The sequence below is a fragment of the Heterodontus francisci genome, chromosome 3 (assembly GCF_036365525.1).
Source record: "Heterodontus francisci isolate sHetFra1 chromosome 3, sHetFra1.hap1, whole genome shotgun sequence".
In the NCBI taxonomy this organism is placed as follows: Eukaryota; Metazoa; Chordata; class Chondrichthyes; order Heterodontiformes; family Heterodontidae; genus Heterodontus; species Heterodontus francisci.
Window position 1 is genome coordinate 117,889,356 of NC_090373.1, and position 25,827 is coordinate 117,915,182.

General features: G+C 46.4%; 1 protein-coding gene across 1 annotated transcript in view; it reads left to right on the forward strand.

Moving 5' to 3' along the window:
• The first annotated feature begins 950 nt into the window (after positions 1 to 950).
• Positions 951 to 25,827, forward strand: part of rwdd1 (RWD domain containing 1) — a 50,040-nt gene continuing 25,163 nt past the window's right edge. The window contains exons 1-2 of the mRNA XM_068028574.1: positions 951 to 1,139; positions 23,366 to 23,431. Coding sequence (XP_067884675.1) covers positions 1,067 to 1,139; positions 23,366 to 23,431 — 139 coding nt within the window. The 5' untranslated portion in view covers positions 951 to 1,066. The remainder of the gene's footprint in view (positions 1,140 to 23,365; positions 23,432 to 25,827) is intronic.

Sequence of the window (25,827 nt, forward strand, 5' to 3'; positions counted from 1 at the left end):
AGGTTCCCCCACCAAGCTGGACTGAGGGGATGGATCAATGGGAAACCCCTCAAACTGTATCGTTAATATTCTCAATTGCTGTAAATGTAAAACTGTAATTGACATGACAATTGTGAAACGGAAGGGTTGGGAAGAAACTCATGACAGTATTGAAGGAAACTGATCACCCTTGTAATGTTTGTATTTTTTGGTGCTGTTTGGAAACTGTTTGGCAATGTAATTTTTACAGATTTTTATGAATAAAGTATATTTTGGAAATAAAAAAAAAATTTAACTCCCAGTCGTGACCAACCTGTAACCATGTCTCTGTAATGGCTACCAAATCATATTTATTCGCGATGATTTGTGACGTTAACTCATCAACCTTGTTACGAATGCTGCGAGCATTCAGGTAAAGTGCCTTTATGCTAGCTTTCTTACCCTCATGATTTCCAACATCTCTAATAATAACTCCTGAGTTATCCTTCCTTTCTGCTTCTTTCATCGTCTGCCTTGAACTTAAACCCTCCTGCACACGTTAACCTGCTGCTTACCTTTTTATTTACTATCATACTCCCTGTCGTTTTCCCTTCCCCTCCCCCACTCACTACTTTGAAGTCCTAGAGACCACCCTATTTATCCGCTTCGCTAGAACACTGGTTCCAGATCGGTTCAGATAGAGACCGTCCCATCGGTACACATCCCCCCCGCCCCCGGTTCCAAAACTAAGGCTGAGATCCGGGCTTTCCGCTGCGCCACGCCCACCTCCAGGCTACCGACCTGTCAACAACGACACAACGTCAAGTTGTGCCCTTCCCTCTAAGTCCTCCGAGCTTCTTCGCACTGGGCTGGGAGGACCCTGCGATTTTCCGCGCCATCTTTGATGCTGTCAGTGAGTGGATTGACGGCACCACGCAACTACTGGTGCGTGATGACGCTGCCGCACGCGGGGCCTGCTGCGCATGCGCAAACCGGTTCCGGCGTGAGTGAACGGGCGCACTGTTGGAGAAACAGCGCACGCGCAAAGACTTTCGCTTGGCGTTGGGATTTGCGGTGTTCTCTCAATGGAATTGCTCAGTCGCTCAGGATGACTGATTACACCGAGGAGCAGCGCAACGAGCTGGAGGCGCTGGAATCCATTTACCCGGACTCGTTCACTGGTGAGCGGCCTCTGTCCAAGGTCCCGCCCGGCGCCTTCCAGTGCCAGCTACTGGGCCTAACTCGAGCACTATGGGGCGCTGACTGGGTCAGGGGTAGCGTGGTGATGGTGGTGGCAGAGTGATCTGAATCCACAACCAAAGAATGATAGTCATTCCTGACAGGTGGCTGTTGCAGCTCTGTGTCTGCTCAAAGCCCTCCACGGATAATGGAATGGGAATTCATGGTTTTTAGTCCTTTTTATTTTGGGGACATCTACATTGAAATTGTAGCACTCAGAGGTTTATCCGTGCAGTTATAGTGTGCAGATGTGCACAGGACTCTTTTTTTTAGCTGTGTCACACGTGTATATACTGGGTTTAGGTAAGGGATGTGAATCGTTGAATCATTGAATAAGAAAAGAGGTGGGCAGAATGAGGTCCCAAGATAGAGCCTAAAGATGGAACGTCGCATTGAATATTTGGATGTTCTCTCCTCTCATTGGTCTTTGCCACTTTACCTCATTCTAGGCCAGGATCTGTTCTTGTACCTGCTTCTAAAACTGTCTCTTGCAATGTTTGTTGTGGTTCCCTCCAATTACATCCTGGCGACTGCTTTATTCATGGTGACAGGGTGGTAATGTCACTAAACTAGTAATCCAGAGTCCCTGTCTAATACCCTGGAGACATGGGTTCAAATCCCACCATGGCAGCTGGTGGAATTTAAATTCAATAAATTCAATTAATTAATTAAAAAATCTGGAATTGAAAGCTAGTCTCAGTAATGGTGTCATGAAACTATCATTGATTGTCGTAAAAACCCATCTGGTTCACTCATGTCCTTAGGGAAGAAAATCTGCCGTCCTTACCTGGTCTGGCCTACATGTGACTAGACCCACAACAATGTGGTTGACTCTTAACTGCCCTCTGAAATGACGTAGCAAGCCACTCCGTGCAAGGGCAATTAAGGATGGCCAACAAATCCTGGTCTTGCCAGCAATACCCACATCCCTTGAAAGAATAAAAAAAATCTCTTGTTACTCGCTTCACTGTAACTTGCCCTTGCATCTAATGCTTTATTTTGCATTAGAAATATCTACTTTAATCAATATTTTTTGAAAAATCTCTTGTTCAGCATCTTCACCAATCCAAACATATTGTAAAAGCTTTCTATTATTGCCTTCTGGTGCTGCTGTTTGGGTTTTAAAACTGCATCATCATTGGAAGTGGTTTGATTGTTCTATTAGAAATGCAAATAGTTTACAGAATGAAGTAGGTGCAGTTTATTTGGGAGGGAGCTGTAACTAGTCTGCTTCAAGAACTGGACTGAGGCCTTAAATAACAAATTTTAAATGAAGTGATTGAGTGTATGGATACAAGTGTTGCAGTTGACCCCTGCCCCTCGGCTGCCATTTATACAACAAGATGACTCCTGACAATGCAGCGGCCCACTGATGTCATCAGTGCACTCCAAGCTGTGCACGTGGACAAACGGCCTCCTGTGCTCTGAGATGCTGTGCATGCGCAACCTATGTCTTGTTTGACAGGACTAACCGGTGCATGTGCAGGAAAACGCTAACTGGCACATGTGCAAGAAAACGCTTTCCCTCCTCTGCCACTCACTGCAGGCCGCTCGCTCCCTGCTCCTCTCTTTCCCCCACCCCCCCCCCCCAAACCCTCCAGTCGCAAGCTCTAGGCTGCGCCGCTTCCCTCCTCTCAGCAACTTGCTCCAACGTTCGTTTGTTCCTCACAGCACCGCCCTAAGAAGCAAGGCGGGCTGCGAGGGGTAATGGTGCGACGTAGGAGCGAGTGGCTGAGAGGAGGGAAGCGGTCCGGCCCGCGGCCTCGAGCTAACGTTTGGAGGGATAGGGGCGGGTGGAGAGCGAGTGGCCGGAGAGTAGAATGGGGCGGGAGGTGGATCCGGGAAGCGAGTGGCTGGAGAGTGGGATGCGGGTGGTGGGGAGGGGAGCGGGGAATGAGCGGCCAGAGAGTGGGATGGCACTGAAACCTCACTGAATTGCGGAGGTTGTGCAGCACTGTCAGAGGTGCTGTCCTTCTGATGAGACTTTAAATAGTGCGACGTTCTCAGAGTATCAACCAAAGCATGTCCATTGTGTACTGGCATATTTGCTTATGAAATGACGATCACTGCTCCTAAAGTAATTCACTTTAGGTGAATTAAGATGACTAGGCACTATATAACTGGCGCGTGCGCAGGAGGGAGCGGGGGACTTTTGGGGGTGGGATGGAGGCGGCAATGGCAACCTTTTGGCAGCTGCCTGAAGTTGCAGGCAGTGAGATTTCAGTGGAACAAGTTGCGTTTGTGCATGTGCTCTTACAGTGCCAGCATGTGGTTATGTTGCCAGCAAATGCAGCCTTTATACAAAGAGGTTTTCTCAAATATATAACAAAAATCTGTAGTGTGATTTTTTTTATTTGGCTCTCAAGCCCATATTTTAAAAGGCGATCGTGTGCGCGCGTGTATAGACGGGGCTCAGGCCCCCACCTGCCAACAGTGACGACAACGACCTGCTTTAGCAACCTACTGCGGGGTTTGGCTGCAGAGCAACATTAGCATGTCTACAGGCAGGACTTCAAAGGACAAAGGACCTATCTTCCAACAGGGATTTTTAACTCACAAACCTGTTTTCTCCTACACTGACAACACCTCTCTTCTGTCTACTTTCATCTTGCTCTCATCAGCTTTGGAAACTATTGAAGACACATGAACCCCAAGAAAGAAAAATCTCCTACAGTAAACAGTGTTTAAGAAGAATAGTAGGTCCCAACGAAAAGCAAGACTGCTTACAAAAGAACCGTAGTGAGCTGGCCAAGAGAGTGTGGGAAAATGGCGCACTGACATGGAACACAAAAGGCTGAGTGTATCAAGCCTGTGTCCTCAGTACCTTGCTCTACGGCAGCGAGGCCTGGACAACGTACGTCAGCCAAGAGCGACATCTCAATTCATTCCATCTTTGCTGCCTCCGGAGAATCCTTGGCACCAGGTGGCAGGACCGTATCTCCAACACAGAAGTCCTCGAAGCGGCCAACATCCCCAGCATATACACCCTACTAAGCCAGCGGCGCCTGAGATGGCTTGGCCATGTGAGCTGCATGGAAGATGGCAGGATCCCCAAGGACACATTGTACAGCGAGCTCTTCACTGGTACCAGACCCACCGGCCGTCCATGGCTGCGCTTTAAAGACGTCTGCAAACACGACATTAAGTCCTGTGACATTGATCACAAGTCGTGGGAGTCAGTTGCCAGTGATCGCCAGAACTGGCGGGCAACCATAAAGGCGGGGCTAAAGCATGGCGAGTCGAAGAGACTTAGCAGTTGGCAGGAAAAAAGACAGCGCAAGGTGAAAGCCAACTGTGGAACAGCCCCAACAACCAATTTTATCTGCAGCACCTGTGGAAGAGCCTGTCACTCTAGAATTGGCCTTTATAGCCACTCCAGGCACTGCTTCACAAACCACTGACTGCGTCCAGGCGCTTACCCATTGTCTCCCGAGACAAGGAGGCCAATGACAGTGAGCTCTAAGTACAGTAGTAAAGAAAATCATCTGATATTGCCTCAAACCTCTCCATTTTATTTTTCTTCTCTTTTCTGTCCCTATTTGTATTTGTTTATCGAGTGTGCATGCTAGTGTGGGTGCTTCGTATATCCGTCGGCGTTAACTGTATTCGAATTTAAGTTTAAGGTTTAATAAATTTCACTTTTCTTCTTTAGGGACAGAAAATAGGAGTGGGCCATTTGGCTCTTGGGCCTGCTCTGCCATTCAAAAAAGATCATGGCTGTTCATCTAAACCTAAGAAAGCCTGTTTATGCTAATTTCTTTGCCTTATAATTGGTAAGTAGTGAACAAGGATTCAGCAAGGGAGAGTTTAAAACAGTGTATTTAAAAATTAAACCTTGTTACAATAAGACCAGGTAAAGATAGTAAAAGACCCCTAAACACCTTTGTCACCTGGTCGTAACAGAAATTTGGGTGCTAGCGACCGGAATTTTACATACAGACAAACGAGAGAAATTGGAAGTTGGAAGTTTAATTGTTCCCAATCAAAAAGAGCAAGATGAATACAGGTTTTCTTGTGGTTGTGTGTGATTGAATACTAACATGTCTGCAACTGATGCTGGCAGCTCTTCAAGCCAGGGTGAAGTAACTTGGGATAGGTTAAAAGAGAGAGAGAGGCAGGAGAGCGAGAAAGAGAGGGCCTTCCAAAAGAAATGTGAAGAAAATGAAAGGCAGGAGAAGGAACGAGAGAGAGAGAATATTCCAGAAAGAATCCGAAGAGAGAGAGAGAGAGCTGAAGCAGCTTGAGTTTGCTAGGGGGTGACAGAGTGACCCCACCGAAAGCATAGTCAATATGGAGGAGCACAATTCAGGGCTGGATACAAGATTGCTAAAACTCGCTCAATTAATTCCAAAATTCAGTGAGGAAGTGTTTTTTGTGTCTTTTGAGAAACTGGCAAGGCAGCTAAAATGGCCAGCTGAGAGCTGGTCTCTTTTACTGCAAAGCAAGCTAACTGGAAAAGCCCATGAGGTTTATTTCTTGTTGCCAGATGAGAGTTCATCAAATTATAAACTGACCAAAAATGCTATCCTCGGGGCATTTAAATTAGTTCTCGAAGCCTATCACCAAAAGTTTAGAACCCTCAAAAAGTAAGCCAATCAGACTTATCTGGAGTTTGAAAGAAGTAAGCAGCTGGCTTTTGACCAGTGGCTAAGGGCTTTAAAAATACAACTCAGCGATGAGACTTGGAGAAATAATCCTGTTAGAGGAATTTAAAAACTCTCTCCCATTCTCAATAAAGACCCATGTAGAGGAGCAGCGGGTTCAGGGAACCCAGCAAGCGGCCGTTGTGGCCAATGAGTTTTGTTTAATTTATAAGTCTGTTTCCCAAGGAGAACCTTTCCTAATCACCCCCACAAATCCGAAAAGGACAAAGGGTGGGAAGGTGATACCCGCGCAGACAGTCCTGGAAGAGAAAGGAAAGCATGAGACACCGGGGGGGGGGCGGCGGGGGGGGGGGGGCCCTTTCCATCCAAAAATGAAGGTGCTGTGAGCAAGAGTGAGACCCGGAGACCTGTGTGCTTCCATTGTAATAAAGTAGGACACTTAAAAGCTGACTGCTGGAAACTAAAGGGAAAGGTTAATCAGGGCACACCCGCTCAGTGAAGACGAGGGCCTGATGGAAAACACAGAACAAGTTGTGACTTTAACTGCAGTAAGAATGCAACCCAGGAAGCTTACTACGCCCAGTGCAGCAAAATTTGATAGAATTCCTGAAGGTTATCAGGGTTTTGTGTTTAAAGGGGAAGTAACCCCATATCCCTCAAGTGGGGCAAGCAAGCCCATAGTAATTCTCAGACAACTAGATCCCTTTTATTGGGAAAAGGCCTGACCTTTCCCCCAGAGAGTGCAGTGAACACCAAAATCGTGAATGGTATTGGAGGGCACTGTATGCCTGTACCTGTACACCGGGTGCATCTAGAGTGCGACCTAGTTTCGGGACTGGTGACTGTAGGGATTGTCCCTAGTTTGCGTGTGGACGGGGTTAGAACATTAGAACATTACAGCGCAGTACAGGCCCTTCGGCCCTCGATGTTGCGCCGACCATCTGACCTACACTATTCCATTTTCATCCATATGTCTATCCAATGACCACTTAAATGCCCTTAAAGTTGGCGAGTCTACTACTGTTGCAGGAAGGGCGTTCCACGCCCCTACTACTCTCTGCGTAAAGAAACTACCTCTGACATCTGTCCTATATCTTTCACCCCTCAACTTGAAGCTATGTCCCCTCATGTTTGCCATCATCATCCGAGGAAAAAGACTCTCACTATCCACCCTATCTAACCTATCTATCACAGGTATCTCCGAGAAATACAACGTTCCTCGGACTGCTACTCTCGCCGCATCCTGAGATCTACACTCAGTGCTATGCGCCGCCATATGCACACACTGGACCTCTCTCTCCAGCAGCACCGTCTCACCTTATCTCAAATCTGTTCTACTCCGCAGTTTCATCTCATCTTACGTCTCATCCGACGCATTAACAAAAAACTTTTTTTCTTCCTTTCAGGTGTTAAGGAACGCAAGCTCCAGCAGCTGATGGGGACTAATGCCCCTCCAGATCCTCCTTCCGCTTCACTTCCCTCTGACCCCACCCCTTCTGATCTGACCCCTTGCCGTGTATTCACTATACCCTCTGACCTCCCCCTCTCTGATGCTGAGCGTTCTGTACTCAGCAAAGGACTCAGTTTTATCCCCTTACGCCCCCACCTCAATGAATTTCGCGCTCGGCATGACGTTGAGCTCTTCTTCCGTCGCCTCCGCCTCCGGGCTCACTTCTTTGACCAGGAGTCCTCCCCCCGACCAGCAGACCCATTCAGCTTCCAACCTCATAGTCCCGCAACCCCGGACAGCCCGCTTCTATCTCCTTCCCAAAATCCACAAACGGGACTGTCCCGGCAGACCCATTGTGTCAGCCTGCTCCTGCCCAACTGAACTTATTTCTTCCTATCTAGACTCTATCTTTTCTCCGCTGGTCCAGTCTCTTCCCACCTACATCCGTGACTCTTCTGACGCCCTACGTCATTTTGACAATTTCCAGTTTCCTGGTCCCAACCGCCTCCTCTTCACTATGGACGTCCAATCGCTCTACACCTCCATCCCCCACCAGGATGGTTTGAGGGCTCTCCGCTTCTTCCTGGAACAGAGGCCCAACCAGTCCCCATCCACCACCACCCTCCTCCGCCTGGCTGAACTTGTTCTCACATTGAACAACTTCTCCTTCAACTCCACGCACTTCCTTCAAGTAAAAGGTGTCGCTATGGGTACCCGCATGGGTCCTAGTTATGCCAGTCTTTTTGTGGGATATGTCGAGCATTCTTTGTTCCAGTCCTACTCAGGCCCCCTCCCCCAACTCTTTTTCCGGTACATTGATGACTGTATCGGTGCCGTTTCCTGCTCCCGCCCCGAACTCAAAAACTTTATCAACTTTGCTTCCAATTTCCACCCTTCTCTCACCTTTACATGGTCCATCTCTGACACTTCCCTTCCCTTCCTCGACTTCTCTGTCTCCATCTCTGGGGATAGGTTGTCTACCAATATCCATTATAAGCCCACTGACTCCCACAGCTACCTCGACTACACTTCTTCACACCCTACCTCCTGTAAGGACTCCGTTCCATTCTCCCAGTTTCTCCGTCTCCGACGCATCTGCTCTGATGATGCTACCTTCCATGACGGTGCTTCTGATATGACCTCCTTTTTCCTCAACCGAGGATTTCCCCCCACTGTGGTTGACAGGGCCCTCAACCGTGTCCGACCCATTCCCCGCACCTCTACCCTCACCCCTTCCCCTCCCTCCCAGAACCGTGACAGGGTTCCCCTTGTCCTCACTTTTCATCCCACCAGCCTCCATATCCAAAGGATCATCCTCCGCCATTTTCGCCACCTCCAGCGTGATGCCACTACCAGTCGCATCTTCCCCTCCCTTCCCCTGTCAGCATTCCGAAGGGATCGTTCCCTCCGCGACACCCTGGTCCACTCCTCCATTACCCCCACCACCTCGTCCCCGTCCCAGGGCACCTTCCCTTGCAATCGCAGGAGGTGTAATACCTGCCCATTTACCTCCTCTCTCCTCACTATCCCAGGCCCCAAACACTCCTTTCAGGTGAAGCAGCGATTTACTTGTACTTCTTTCAATGTAGTATACTGTATTCGCTGCTCACAGTGTGGTCTCCTCTACATTGGGGAGACCAAGCGCAGACTGGGTGACCGCTTTGCGGAACATCTCCGCTCAGTCCGCAAGCAGGAACCTGAGCTTCCGGTTGCTTGCCATTTCAACACTCCCCCCTGCTCTCATGCTCACATCTCTGTCCTGGGATTGCTGCAGTGTTCCAGTGAACATCAACGCAAGCTCGAGGAACAGCATCTCATCTACCGATTAGGCACACTACAGCCTGCCGGACTGAACATTGAGTTCAATAATTTCAGAGCATGACAGCCCCCCACTTTACTTTCATTTTTAGTCATTTTTAGTTATTTTTTCTTCCTTTTTTTTGCATTCCTTTTTACATTTTTTGCATTTATTTCATTTCATCTTAGTTTGTTCAGTTTGCTTACCCACTGTTTTTTTCAGGTTGTTTTTCTTCAGGTTTGCACTTGCTGATGTTCTATATTCAGTATATTCACACCTAATCTGTACTAATGCTTTGTCTTTCAAAACACCATTAACATATTGTTTGCCTTTGCTCCGTGACCTTTTGGTCAGCTATGTGGCCTGGTCCAATCTGCACCTTCTCCTTTGTTATCTCTTGCCCAACCCCCACCTCACTTGTTTATAATCTGTGACTTTTCTAATATTTGTCAGTTCCGAAGAAGGGTCACTGACCCGAAACGTTAACTCTGCTTCTCTTTCCACAGATGCTGCCAGACCTGCTGAGTGAATCCAGCATTTCTTGTTTTTGCACCCTATCTAACCCTCTGATTATCTTGTATGTCTCTATTAAGTCACCTCTCCTCCTCCTTCTCTCTAACGAAAACAACCTCAAGTCCCTCAGCCTTTCCTCGTAAGACCTTCCCTCCATACCAGGCAACATCCTAGTAAATCTCCTCTGCACCCTTTCCAAAGCTTCCACATCCTTCCTATAATGCGGTGACCAGAACTGCACGCAATACTCAAGGTGCGGCCTCACCAGAGTTTTGTACAGCTGCATCATGACCTCGTGGCTCCGAAACTCGATCCCCCTACTAATAAAAGCTAACACACCATATGCCTTCTTAACAGCCCTATTAACCTGGGTAGCAACTTTCAGGGATTTATGTACCTGGACACCAAGATCTCTCTGCTCATCTACACTACCAAGAATCTTCCCATTAGCCCAGTACTCTGCATTGCTGTTACTCCTTCCAAAGTGAATCACCTCACACTTTTCCACATTAAACTCCATTTGCCATCTCTCAGACCAGCTCTGCAGCCTATCTATGTCCCTCTGTACCCTACAACACCCTTCGACACTATCCACAACTCCACCGACCTTCGTGTCATCCGCAAATTTACTAACCCACCCTTCTACACCCTCATCCAGGTCATTTATAAAAATGACAAACAGCAGTGGCCCCAAAACAGAACCTTGCGGTACACCACTAGTAACTAAACTCCAGGATGAACATTTGCCATCAACCACCACCCTCTGTCTTCTTTCAGCTAGCCAATTTCTGATCCAAAGCTCTAAATCACCTTCAACCCCATACTTCCGTATTTTCTGCAATAGCCTACCGTGGGGAACCTTATCAAACGCCTTACTGAAATCCATATACACCACATCCACGGCTTTACCCTCATCCACCTGTTTGGTCACCTTCTCGAAAAACTCAATAAGGTTTGTGAGGCACGACCTACCTTTCACAAAACCGTGCTGACTATCGCAAATGAACTTATTCTTTTCAAGATGATTATAAATCCTATCTCTTATAACCTTTTCCAACATTTTACCCACAACCGAAGTAAGGCTCACAGGTCTATAATTACCAGGGCTGTCTCTACTCCCTTTCTTGAACAAGGGGACAACATTTGCTATCCTCCAGTCTTCTGGCACTACTCCTGTCGACAATGACGACATAAAGATCAACAACAACGGCTCTGCAATCTCCTCCCTGGCTTCCCAGAGAATCCTAGGATAAATCCCATCTGGCCCAGGGGACTTATCTATTTTCACACTTTCCAAAATTGCTAACACCTCCTTCTTGTGAATCTCAATCCCATCTAGCCTAGTAGGCTGTATCTCAGTAATCTCCTCGGCAACATTTTCTTTCTCTACTGTAAATACTGACGAAAAATATTCATTTAACGCTTCCCCTATCTCCTCTGATTCCGCACACAACTTCCCACTACTATCCTTGATTGGCCCTGTTCTAACTCTTATCATTCTTTTATTCCTGATATACCTATAGAAAGCCTTAGGGTTTTCTTTGATCCTATCCGCCAATGACTTCTCGTGTCCTCTCCTTGCTCTTCTTAGCCCTCCCTTTAGATCCTTCCTGGCTAGCTTGTAACTCTCAAGCGCCCTAACTGAGCCTTCACGTCTCATCCTAACATAAGCCGCCCTCTTCCTCTTGACAAGCGCTTCAACTTCTTGAGTAAACCACGGCTCCCTCACTCGACAACTTCCTCCCTGCCTGACAGGTACATACTTATCAAGGACATGCATTAGCTGCTCCTTGAATAAGCTCCACATTTCGTTTGTGTCCATCCCCTGCAGTTTCCTTCCCCATCCTACACATCCTAAATCTTGCCTAATCGCGTCATAATTGACCTGCTCCTAGGTAATGATCTGGCAGGGGTGAACGTGGTAGCCACCACCCCCAGTAGTGAAAGAAAGACTGCAGGAGGTCAGAGAGACAGGGCAGTGGCAGGAGAAAGTCCCCTGTCGAGTCCCTGAATGTGTAGTGGATCAGACTACGATCAAGCCAGCTCCCCCAGAGGAGACTGCATTGGCACTGCAGGAAGGTGACCATAAGGTCTGCCTGTCCGAGCCTTTCTTTGGAAAATTAGGAGACCCAGGGAAGGAATTAAATGGATTTTCCCTAGCTGAGGCTCAGCGAGCCGACCCAGTATTGCCAGAGTTAGCTCAGGCTGCCCAATCTGAAAGTGAAGCAGAGGGAGTCCCTGATTGCTACTATTTAAAGAGTGAGGTACTGATGAGGAAATGGAGTTCTCCTCACAGACCTGAGAGCAAGAAGTAGATAGTAGTTCATCAGTTATTGGTGCCACAGAGGTACCAGGGAGAAATATTAAGAAGGGCCCACAAGATGGCTGGTATACGAAAGACCAAAGCCTGTATACGACAGCAGTTTGACTGGCCAAAACTCCTCAAGGAAACTGTGGAGCACTGCAGGAGTTGCCGCATGTGCCAGGTTGAGGGGAAACCCCAACCTACAGTGAAACCTGCGCCCCTAAATCCTGTACCAGTGTTAGGAGGACCCTCCAGCAGAGGGCTGGTGAACTGTAAGGGACCTCCGCTGAGAACAAAAGGGACAGGCAAGCACACAGCTGACAAAAGTTTAGAAAGAGAAGGGGAAAAAGTGACCAAGAGGGCAGGTTAATGGAAGTCCAGGAGGAATCCCGAATGAAAACCCCGACTGTCTGGTCAACTAACCAGAAAAATGTGAAAAGGTAGCCCCACATCCTCCTATGTAAATGCAGACTCTAGAAGCACCCCACCAGAGTTGCTAACCACATTTATGGGAACCTGCAGAGACAAAGAAATACCTCTAGGGGGCACAGAAACTGTGACGGTGATGCCTCACCTAGTCAAAGTGCCACAGGTGAGTGCAGCCAAGTCTGCACAAATACCTACAGTTAGGAGTGTCGCAGAGAACAAAGGGATTAGCAAAGAATCCTCTCCCGCAGTCAGAGGAAGAGCGAACCACCCATCCCCTGAAGTCCAAAGACTTTACATGACTCAGAGTTCTGGATAGACCCGCCCACTACCAACTCTCCTGAGGAAAAAAAGGGGAAATTAAAGCAGCCCTGGCATCCCAGAGAAGACCATTGTAATAGGCTTTAATATTGATGAATGAATGGAAATGAATGAGAGAAATGCATGTTTTTTTTCTTTCTGCATCTTGTATATCTCTCAAACCCTGTAATGAAATGAGCCTTTTTGTTTTACAAATCGCATTTCATTCCCCTGGGTGTGGAGGTGTCAGGCAAGGCCTAGCCTGCCAAGAATGAGGAAAATTAATTTTGCCACATGAACATTGATTTTAAACTGTTGATGGTGAAGAAAGAACTTGCTTTAAAAAAACAATTGAAGACTTTCCTGGAGAGAGACATGAGCATATCAACAGACAGTACTCCAAAGGGCAGAGGAGCTATTCCCTGCTCCAGTTTAATCCATAATGGGCTTTTGATTACCAGACTTTGAAAGTGGAATGTCGACCTTTCCAGGTTAACTGCTAAGATGGCCGCCTACACAAACAGACATGGTCGGACCAGTTTCCTCACATGGCTGGCTGACTGTTGGAGTTTTTGAATTTGAACTTCCAACAAGGATTTTGAACTCAGAAAGCTGTTTTCTCCTGGACTGAGAACACCTCTCCTGTCTGCTGTCATTAGAGGTGTGCAAAGGAAACCTGACGTGAGCCCGAATTCTGGACCCAGAAGTCCGACCTCACCTGATCCAAAACCGACGCGTCATCGGGACCCGTCGGGTGGCAGGCCTTTGCATCAGTGCATGGGTAAAGGCCTGCTACCCGGCCTGACCCCAACGGGATCCGAAGGCATGTGTTGGGGTCGGGTCGGGCTTCCGGGTCCAGCATTCGGACTTGGGTCAGGTTTCCTTTGCACACCTCTAGCTCTCATCTCGCTCTCAACAGCTTTGGAAGCCATTGAAGACACATGAACCCCAAGAAAGAAAAATCTCCTATAGTAAAGTTTAAGAAGAATACCGGGCCCCAACGAAAAGCAAGACTACTCAGAAAAGGACTACAGTGACCTCGAAGCACAGTAAATAAAAAACGTTTCCGATATTGCCTCAAACCGCTCCATTTTATTTTTCTTCTCTCTTCTGTCCCTATTTGCATGTGTGTATCACGTGTGCATACTAGCGTGGGCAGTTCATATATCCTTCGGTGTTAACCATATTGGAGTTTAAGGTTTAATAAATTTCACTTTTTTTTCTTTAAACCTAAGAAAGGCTGTTTATGCTCCTTGCTTTGCCTTCTAATTGGAAAGTGATGAACAAGGTTTCACCAAGGGGGTGCTCAAATCACAGTGTGTTTAAAAATTAAACCCTGTTACAATAAGACCAGGTGAAGACAGTAAAAGACCCCTAGACACCTTTGTCACCTGGTTGTAACTCTATATATATATATATATATATAATATATATATATATACGTTATGAACCCTGGACCTTGTAACATGATTATGTCTTAAAAATTGTGATTTTTTTTTAATGTTCCTCCATCTCCACTATGCGAATGGTTACCAGGACAACAGAAAACAGATCAAAGAATGTCTTTTGAAAAACAGACGACAACCACTAACACCTGAAGAACAATGGCTTTTGCTCTCCCAGACATTTGGCATGAAAAACAAGGGCCAGGATTTCACGTTGGGCGGATGGGAGTCGGCTACCGACTGAAAAGCTGGTGGCGAACCTGCTTCTGCCTTGCCTGGGGATCCGACCCGCATTTTACGGGTCCCCAGGCTTTATATGTTCTGAGGCGGGACTTCTACCTGCTTGAAGGAGGAAGTCCTGTCTCATTGAGCTGCTGGCCAATCAGCAGGCCGGCATCTCTTAGTCCCAGCAGTGCCACCAGGAGTGGTGGCCACTGCTGGGACTGTAGCCCAGCCACAGACATGGAGCCGGGAAGACAGGGAGGTTTTGGTAGGATGCCTGCGAACCATGCATAAAATCCACCTGAAGGCTGGTAAAGGTTCTTAAGTGGCAGTTAAGTGGCCACTTAAGCACCTTGATTGGCCTGGGGCAGGCGGGCTGTTTTTCACCGCCCCCCCCCCCACTCCCGTCCTATGTAAAAGGGGGGCAGAGGCGGGAGTGGGTCGGGAAAGCCTCCCAGAGCCTTCCGCTCCAATTTACGCTACTCCCCGCCCCCCCCGGGGCCACCTTCCGGCTCATTGGGGTGGCGTAAAATTCCGGCCCAAGATTGAGTAATCGGGAAGGTGCAAATGTACCAAGCAGGTGTCAACACTTGAGGACAATGGAAAGGCCTGAGTGGCTGTATAAATTCAGACTTCTGGTCTCTGCATTTTGGAGCAGAACAATAAGCTTTCGCCTTTTGAGCCCAGATAAATTTAACAGACTTTGAAGGCAGACCAGCTGTAAGAAGGGAACCCATTGGGGTGTGGCCTTAAGGCAAGCTGTAAGAGACCCAGCAGTGGCAGCTGGAGAGAAAGTGAGAGAAAACTCCCACTGTCTGAAGATATACAGTGAAGGCTGTGAGGACTTGAACCTGTTTTGAGAGTTGAAGCTTGCGGACCAGTAAAGGACCCACGGCATCACTGGAAAACATATTATTCATTGTCCAGGTTAGAAGTGCTTGGAGAAGCAAGCAAAGAGAACATTGATTTTTGAAAAGTCTGGGAGATCCAACCCATTGCAGCTGGAAGCAGTTTGGGACTTATAACCGCAAAGGATTTTGTTATCAAAAAGGACTGCGTTAGGTGTAAGTGTGGTGTGAGGTTTTTAAGTGTTTGGATAAGTAAAGAAAATACCTTTATTTGCAATTTGGGGCATCTGCTACTTACAAAGTACTATTTAGTTGGTTGGGGATTTCTTTTAGTTTTTACCATCTTAAAAGATGAAATCTTGTCGTATAATTCGTTAAATTGGTCTGGGGGTTCATATCTTTTTTTCACATTAATGACATCACCAAAGTCATAACAAAATTAAAATATAGTGCACACTTATGTAATACTTTCCTGTCATTGATCTTTCTCATTTAAATTAGCAAGATTTAATCCCCATTTCTTCTATTCTCTCCACATGACTCACTCCAGCTCTGATTCTCTTAGCTGCTGATTTGCAACTCCACAATGCAAGTGGTGCAGTTCTCAACATCTCTACCCATCTTGGGCTTGGACTTTTTTCAGGTGCTTACAGTGTATTTAGTATCTCTATTCATTTCATCTAATTTCTAATCTTTCAATCTCTAGGGGAGGGGTGGCCTTGGATGGATTTTTCTCATTTGCTGTGCATTTTAGTGGACCCAGCCAAATCCCTCCTGCTCTTCATTATGTTTTGATTCTGGATCTTCTCTAGATCCCTATGTTGCAAATATAATGAAAGCTTAAGATCAATTTAAGGTCAGGACCTGAACTGTCGGTCAGACTGTCATATTTCACTTTCTCCAATGTTGCTGAGGCTCCTTCTGCCCCCACTGCCCCAAGATAGGGGTACCTAATAGCACAGAGGATCCCACACTTCAGAGCTTTCAAATCTCAGGGCCCTCCCTTACCACTCTGACTAGACCACTGCCCTTCCCCAAAGTAGATAGCTCCTGGTATCTCTGCCTAATACTCCCAGATAACCATTTCCATGCTGCCGCCAGACCTTGGCAGCCTCCTGTTTTCCAAAGCCTAGGAATCCCCAAATACAATAAGGCCCCAGGAGTTATCCAGTAAATCAATCCTATTTTTGGCATCCCAGGCTCACCCTTCATCGTACCTCCATTCCCCAAATCATCCCCATTGATACCAAAGCACAGCACCCCGCCCCCATAACTGTTGGCTAAACATTCCGTCTTTTTGCTAATCTGCTGTCACAGACTAATATTATTTTTTCTCCTCAGATTAAAAACTGTGTGTGCCTTTAAGACTGATTTTTTTTTTAAAAAGTGTACCTTTAAGGGAGAGAACTTTCTGGAGACACTGTACCAGCTGCATTTTTGGTTACCCTGAGCAACAGCAGGAGAGAGAGAGATCATGTGGTATGATGTGTCCATTTTGACTGTGTGTGGAGCTGGCAGGGACTGGTCTGAACCAGTTGGTTCTGAGAGACTTTTCTAGCGAGGCAATCTGAAGAAAGGAGCTGTTTTTTATTATCAAGAAAAATTCTACAAAGCTACAAGCCAAGTTAATTTCCTGAGCAAGGAAGAAAAACCTTTCTTTTTCACCAAATTTGTATTGCTGTGCTTATCGTTGAAAGAACTGTTTAATGCTACTGCAGCCGAATTGTTTGAATGTCCATCAAGAACTGAGTATTTTCATCAAATCCAGATGAAAACATCGAGTGAACTTTGATTACCTTCACATCAGAAGACCTCATTCACCAGGAACGTAAAACGCAAAAAAAATTACTTACTTTATTCTAAAGAGACAGCTAATTTTAAAAAGTCTGTCTTCAAAACTGTTATTTTTGAATGCATGCGCGTGAATGCGGGAGTTAGATTAAAGTAAGTTATAAGGTCTTTAGACATAGGTTTATCTTAATAGATTTAAGATTTTTTAAAAATAGTTAATTTGTTGTCTAAATATACCGAGTTTGGTCTGCTTCATTCTGGGGATACTCAAGTGTTTAATTTGGCTGTTTTTTCCGATTTGGTGAAAACTTAATAATATACTGCGACCTGTGGAGTGACGGGACTGAATTTTTTTTAAAATTCATTCATGGGATGTAGGCGTCACTGGCCAGGCCAGCATTTATTGCCCATCCCTAATTGCCCTTGAGAAGGTGGTGGAGAGCTACCTTCTTGAACCGCTGCAGTCCATTTGGGGTAGGTATACCCACAGTGCTGTTGGGAAGGGAGTTCCAGGATTTTGACCCAGCGACAGTGAAGGAACGGCAATATAGGTCCAAATCAGGATGGTGTGTGACTTGGAGGTGTTCCCATGCATTTACTGCCCTTGTCCTTCTAGTTGGTAGAGGTTGCCGGTTTGGAAGGTGCTGTCTAAGGAGCCTTGGTGAGTGGCTGCAGTGCATTTTGTAGATTGTACACACTGCTGCCACTGTGCATCTGCGGTGGAGGAACTGAATGTTTAAGGTGGTGGATGTGGTGCCAATCAAGCAGACTGCCACTGTGCGTCGGTGGTGGAGGGAGTGAATGTTTGTAGATGGGTTGCCAATCAAGTGGGCTGCTTTGGCCTGGATGGTGTCGAGCTTCTTGAGTGTTGTTGGAGCTGCACCCATCCAGGCAAGTGGAGAGTATTCCATCACACTCCTGACTTGTGCCTTGTAGATGGTGGACAGGCTTTGGGGAGTCAGGAAGTGAGTTAGTCGCTTCAGGATTCCTAGCCTCTGACCTGCTCATGTAGCCATGGTATTTATCTGGCTACTCCAGTTCAGTTTCTGGTCAATGGTAGCCCCTAGGATGTCGATAGTGGGGGATCCAGCGATGGTAATGCCGTTGAATGTCAAGGGGAGATGGTTAGATTCTCTCTTGTTGGAGATGGTCATTTCCTGGCACTTGTGTGGCGCAAATGTTACTTGCCACTTATCAGCCCAAGCCTGGATATTGTCCAGGTCGTGCTGCACTTCTACACGGACTGCTTCAGTATCTGAGGAGTCACGAATGGTGCTGAACATTGTGCAATCATCAGCGAACATCCCCACTTCTGACCTTATGATTAAAGGAAGGTCATTGATGAAGCAGCTGAAGACAGTTGCGCCTAAGACGCGACCCTGAGGAACTCCTGCAGTGATGTCCTGGAGAGCTCAGATGATTGACCTCCAACAAGCACAAACATCTTGCTTTGCGCTAGGTATGACTCCAACCTGCGGAGGGTTTTCCCCCTGATTCCCATTGACCTCAGTTTTGCTAGGGCTCCTTGATGCCATACTCGGTCAAATGCTGCCTTGATGTCAAGGGCAGTCACTCTCACCTTACCTCTTGAGTTCAGCTCTTTTGTTCATGTTTGAACCAAGGCTGTAATGAGGTCAGGAGCTGAGTGGCCCTGGCGGAACCCAAACTGAGCGTCACTGAGCAGGTTATTGCTAAGCAAGTGCCGCTTGATGGCACTGTTGATGACACCTTCCATCACTTTACTGATGATTGAGAGTAGGCTGATGGGGTGGTAATTGGCCGGGTTGGACTTGTCCTGCTGTTTGTGTACAAGACATACCTGGGCAATTTTCCACATTGCAGGGTTGATGCCAGTATTGTAGCTGTACTGGAACAGCTTGGCTAGGGGTGCGGCAAGTTCTGGAGCACAGGTCTTCAGTACTATTGCCGGAATATTGTCAGGGCCCATAGCTTTTGCAGTATCCAGTGCCTTCAGTCGTTTTTTGATATCACGTGGAGTGAATCGAATTGGCTGAAGTCTGGCAGCTGTGATGCTGGGGACTTCAGGAGGAGGCCGAGATGGATCATCAACTCGGCACTTCTGGCTGAAGATTGTTGCAAATGCTTCCGCCTTATCTTTCTCACTGATGTGCTGGGCTCCCCGAGGATAGGGATATTTGTGGAGCCACCTCCTCCTGTTAGTTGTTTGATTGTCCAACCACCATTCACGACTGGACGTGGCAGGACTGCAGAGCTTAGATCTGATCCGTTGGTTATGGGATCGCTTAGCTCTGTCTATCGCATGCTGCTTACGCAGTTTTGCATGCAAGTTGTCCTGGGTTGTAGCTTCACCAGGTTGACGCCTCATTTTGAGATATGCCTGGTGCTGCTCCTGGCATGCCCTCTTGCACTCTTCATTGAACCAGGGTTGGTCTCCTGGCTTGATGGTAATGGTAGAGTGGTGGATATGCCGGGCCATGAGGTTACAGATTGTGATTGAGTACAATTCTGCTGCTGCTGATGGCCCACAGCGCCTCATGGATGCCCAGTTTTGCATTACTAGATCTGTTCGAAATCTATCCCATTTAGCACGGTGATAGTGCCACACAACACGATGGAGGGTATCCTCAATGTGAAGACGGGACTTTGTCTCCACAAGGACTGTGCGGTGGTCACGCCTACCAATCCTGTCATGCATCTGCAGCAGGCAGATTGGTGAGGATGAGGTCAAATATGTTTTTCCCTCGTGTTGGTTCCCCCACCACCTGCCGCAGACCCTGTCTAGCAGCTATGTCCTTTAGGACTTGGCCAGCTCGGTCAATAGTGGTGCTACCGAGCCACTCTTGGTGATGGACATTGAAGTCCCCCACCCAGAGTACATTTTGTGCATTTTGTGCCCTTGCCACCCTCAGTGCTTCCTCCAAGTGGTGTTCAACATGGAGGAGTACTGAGTCATTTGCTGAGGGACGGCAGTAGGTGGTAATCATTAGGAGGTTACCTTGCCCATGTTTGACCTGATGCTATGAGACTTGATGGGGTCTGGAGTCGATGTTGAGGACTCCCAGGGCAACTCCCTCCCCTCTGTATACCACTGTGCCACCACCTCTGGTGGGTCTGTCCTGCCGGTGGGACAGGACATACCCAGGGGTGGTGATGGCAGTGTCTGGGACATTGTCTGTAAGGTATGATTCCGTGAGTATGACTATGTCAGGCTGTTGCTTGACTAGTCTGTGGGACAGCTCTCCCAACTTTGGCACAAGCCCCCAGATGTTGGTCAGGAGGACTTTGCAGGGTCGACAGGGCTGGGTTTGCCATTGTCATTTACGGTGGCTAGGTCGATGCCAGGTGGTCCGTCCGGTTTTATTCCTTTTTATTGACTTCGTAGCGTTTAGATGCAACTGAGTGGCTTGCTGGGCCATTTCAGAGGGCATGTAAGAGTTAACCACATTGCTGTGGGCCTGGAGTCACATGTAGACCAGACCAGGTAAGGACAGCAGATTTCCTTCCCTAAAGGACATTAGTGAACCAGATGGGTTTTTATAAAAATCGACAATGGTTTCATGGCTATCATTTGACCAGCTTTTTAAAATTCAAATTCCACCTTCTGCTGTGGTGGGATTCGAACCCATGTCCCCAGAGAAATACGTTGGGTCTCTGGGTTACTAGTACAGTGATAATACCACTCCGCCACCGCCTAACAGTGTGTTGCTCCCGCCGCAGTCGTAACACTGCTTACACTTTGCTATCATATTGTTGAGAGTACTGAGCGTTCAAAAGTCTGAGGAAAATAATTAAATGCATCGGCAGAGGAACATATAAACAAATTCATGCTTTTTCAGAAACATGAACAGATGTTAAAAAAAAAATCTTGTATTGAGAAGAACATTTGGTGTATTTACGAATCATTATTTGTTCTCAGGATGTCTGTGTTGCTGGCAAGGCCATGATTTATTGCTCATTCTTAGTTGTACTGGTGATTTTGACAGAATTGAGTGGCTTGCTTGGTCACTTCAGAGAGCATTTAGGAGTCAACCACATTGGTGTGGGACTGGAGTCCGATGTAGGCCGGGCTGGGTAAGGATAGCAGGTTTCCTTCACTAAAGGACATTAGTGAACCAGCTAGATTCTTAAAACCATCAGTCACTTTTACTGATACCAACGTCTGTTTTCAAACTGTCAGGGTGAGATTTGAGCTCTTGTTCTAGTCCAGTAACATAACCACTATACCATCTTATTGTTGTAGTGTATCCTCTGCTGCATTGTGTAATGCAACTGGAGATTTACTAAAGTGCTGATTTAACTCACGATTCTCCAGCTAGATGGAATTATTGCTTTAGCTAAAGAGAAATGTGTATTAAATTGTGTTTTAATAGCATACATAGGAACATAGGAGCAGGAGTAGACCATTCAGCCCATTGAGTCTGCCCTGCCATTCAATCTGATCGTGGCTGATCATGCACTTCACTGCCTTTTTCCCACACTATCCTCATATCCCCTTATGTCATTTGTATTTAGAAATTTGTCAAACTCTGCTTTAAACATCTCAATGACTGAGCTTCCACAGCCCTCTGGGGTAGAGAATTCCAAAGATTTACAACCCTCTGAGTAAAGAAATTTCTCCTGATCTCTGTCCTAAGTGGCTTCCCCCTTATTTTGAAATTGTGTCCCCTGGTTCTAGACTCTCCAACCGGGGAAGCATTTTAGCTGCATCTACCCTGTCTATTCCTTTAAGTATTTTGTAGGTTTCAATGAGATCACCTCTCATTTTTCGAAACTCTAGAGAATACAGGCCCAGCTTCCCCAATCTCTCTTCATAGGACAGTCCCGCCATCCCGGGAACAGGTCTGGTGAACCTTTGTTGCACTCCCTCTATGGCATTAATATCCTTCCTAAGGTAAGGCGGCCAAAACTGCACACAGTACTCCAATTGTGCTCTAACCAAGGTTCTATACAACTGAAACAAGACTTCACTATTCCTGTACTGAAATCCTCGGCACAGTGGCGCAGTGGTTAGCACCGCAGCCTCACAGCTCCAGGGACCCGGGTTCGATTCTGGGTGCTGTCTGTGTGGAGTTTGCAAGTTCTCCCTGTGTCTGCGTGGGTTTTTGCCGGGTACTCCGGTTTCCTCCCACCACCAAAAGACTTGCAGGTTGATAGGTAAATTGGCTATTATAAATTGCCCCTAGTATAGGTAGGTGGTAGGGGAATATAGGGACAGGTGGGGATGTGGTAGGAATATGAGATTACTGTCGGATTATTATAAATGGGTGGTTGATGGTCGGCACAGACTCGGTGGGCCGAAGAGCCTGTTTCAGTGCTGTATCTCTAAATAAATAAATAAATAAAGCCTGACATACTATTAGCCTTCCTAATTGCTTGCTGTACCTTTAGCTTTCAGTGACTTATTGACAAGGACCCCCAGATCCCTTTGTACATCTCCACTTTCTAATCTCTTGCCATTTAAGAAATACTTTGCACATATATTCCTCCTACCAAAGTGGATAACCTCACATTTTTCCACATTATATTCTGTCTGCCACATCCTTGCCCACTCACTAGGTCTGACCAAATCCCCTTGAAGCTACTTTGCATCTTCCTCACAACACACATTCCCACCTAGTTTTGTGTCATCTGCAAACTTGGAAATACTACATTTGGTCCCCACATCCAAATCATTGATATATATTGTGTACAGCTAGGACCCAAGCACTGATCCCTGCGGTACCCCACTAGTCACAGCCTGCCAATGCGAGAATGACCCTTTTATTCCTACTCTCCGCTATCTGCCTGTTAACCAATCCTTAATCCATGCCAGTATATTACCACCTATCCCACATGCTTTAATTTTGCTAACCAACCTCTAATGGGGGACTTTATCAAAAGTCTTCTGAAAAATCCAAGTACACAGTGGCGCAGTGGTTAGCACCGCAGCCTCACAGCGCCAGTGACCCGGGTTCGGTTCTGGGTACTGCCTGTGTAGAGTTTGCAAGTTCTCCCTGTGACCGCATGGGTTTCCGCCAGGTACTCCGGTTTCCTCCCACCACAAAAGACTTGCAGGTTGATGGGTAAATTGGCCATTGTAAATTGCCCGTAGTGTAGGTAGGAGAATGGTAGGGAATATGGGATTAATGTAGGAGGGGATGTGGTCGGGAATAATGCAGGATTAGTATAAAACGGGTGGTTGATGGTCGGCACAGACCCGGTGGGCCGAAGGGCCTGTTTCAGTGCTGTATCTCTCTATGACTCTATGACCATGTCCACCAACTCCCCTTTATCAATTCTGTTAGTAACATCCTCAAAAAAACTCCCAACAGGTTCGGCAAGCATCATTTCCCATTCATAAATCCATGTTGACTATGCCCAGTCAGATCATTATTATCGAAGTGTCCACTTATCACATCCTTTAGAATACTAATGTATTTTTTGAAGGAAGTTGTATTAATCTAGATCATTCTTCTGCGGGTGCTAACATTTAGTTTTCTTCTAGTGGTATTGGAGAATCCTGCAAGTTTCACTATCACGGTAGCATCTGACACTGGTGAAAATGAGGAAAGTAAGTGCCTGCATTTGGTTAAATAATGTTTTCCAGCACTTCATTGAATACTGCATTAAGTTTCTTTTCATTCTGTATAAGTGTAAAATGGAAAGCCTGATTGGTTGTGTAATATATTACTCATATCATATTTGTAATTACTGGAACTCCTGACACTGAGAGGTCTCAATTGTGCATGTGCAGAGTTTGTGCAATCACAAAAAGGTGGTGATGTCATCAAAAGTGTCAGGAGTAATTTACCAGTACCGGCTCCAAATTCAATCTACGCAGCGGCGCTATCACACAGACGATTGCCCGGAGGCTTGCATGGTGACATTGCTGCCCACTCACCCAGTGTGCAAGTTTTCAAACAATGCTGCCTAAGAGGTTGCTGATTATGATATCACAGACACTACACATGTGCGGGAAGTGCTCCCCTAGTGTTGCAGTGTCAATTGATACAGCCACTTGTAATAGATGAAAAATGGAACAGTACTGAGAAAGATCCATCTCGATCTTTTGAGGTTATTGGTTCAAATTGCTGCAGATGATTTGCTGTTTGATGGATTGTACAGAATTGATGATGGATTGTACAGAATTGAAAGCTTTTGAGGATTCAGAATAAATACTGTTATGATCCCCGTGGAAACGAAAGAATCAAATCCACTGGCTGAGTCCAATTCAAGGAACCAAAAACCAAACGGACAAGATTTCATTTTTATAAATTTTCCTTCAACACTCGAGCCAAAACCAACCTAAATTAATCATGAACTAACAATTAAATTAAGATGGATATACATATCTCATTAGTTGCACATTAATTAGCAGGTGCAACAATGGTAATCCTTACAAATCCTTTGGCAGTTCTATCTGCAAGATAGCTTAAACAGTCCCAAAGTCCTTCAAGTCTTAGAACGTTTGAAGTAGATCTCCAGATCCTGTGTCTCCAAGATGCAAGCGTGTTTTCCACTTGATGGCAGTTTTTCTGCAATCCGAACTCCACTGATATTGCCTCCATCAAAACTGCACAACCTTCAGGAAGTTATGTGGTTTTTCTCACAACAGGTCAGGTAATGTAACTTCATGGATAACTGTTTCAGTCACAAAGACAGCTGCCGTAAGTCATTCAGCAATGTTCAGCCCTCAGTCCAGGCTTCTTTTCCTGCAGTCAAACTGTTGCTTTGTAGTCTGCTTCTACTCGAAGCAGAATCTCTGGAGGCATACAGTCCTGCCGCTCTCAGTCTGTCACCTTATGTAACCATTGCAAAGTCCTTCACAACTCAGCCTTCTTTTAAAAACACACACAGCTTTTAGCTGGCTTAACACTCTGTAGAGTTTTCTTGACAAACTGAAATGAAAACCTCCAGTCACCTATCCTTGGTTTAAAAAAAAAACAAGCTATTTGTTTTTCTCTCGGTCACAGGACTATTTGATTGTCTAACCTGGGTTTCACCTCCCAGAACCTGGAAATCTCCAGCCTCAAATCAGGGACCGTCTCAAAAAAACAAACAGAAGCTATACAGAACTCAGTTTATACATGAAGACGCCATAGCAACACAAATACTTTCTCTGCCCCACCCCAAAGTAAGTTTGCAAAATTGCACACTATTATTGTAAGATTACAACCTCTACTGCCTCCCTTCCTTGAGTAACTGGTTTGGACTGATGATATTTCCAGCATCCTAGCAGCATAAGGACCTATTGTATTCCTTCATGTATTTGCTGATCTGTTACAGTTTTTTGTCCCATTTTAACTCGATATTATCGACCCCTTTTTTTAAAAGAAAATTTATGCATTGGGGTCCAGGGGTCAATGTAAGTCACATGATGAGGTAATGGGTGAGTAGAACCTCGGGTCAGATAGGATACAGACACTAGAGTTCTGGATGAGCTGAAGTTTATGCAGAACATTGGAATAGTCTAATCTAGAGGAATGGATGATGGCTTCAGCAACAGATGTGCAGGGACAGAGGTCCCTGGGGGATACATAGGGGGAATTAAACAGTCTTTGTGACAGAGGGAATATGGATTGGAAGCTTAGCATGGTCAAATAGGACAACAAGGTGAAGAAGGAGGCAGCCAAGGGTGGATCCTGGGGGACTCCAGAGGTAATATTGCAGGGGCAGGACACAAAGTCATTGCTAGAGATATTGTGACTATGATCAGATGGGTAAAAGTGAAATCAAATGGGGACAGTCCCACGGAGTTGGCCAACAGCTGTTCACTGATGCTCAGTTTGGGTTCTGCTAGGGCCACTCGGCTCTGACCTCATTACAGCCTTGGTCAAACATGGACAAAAGAGCTGAACGCCAGAGATTAGGTGAGAGTGGCTGCCCTTGACATCAAGGCAGCATTTGACTGAGTATGGCATCAAGGAGCCCTAGCAAAACTGAAGTCAATGGGAATCGGGGAAAAGT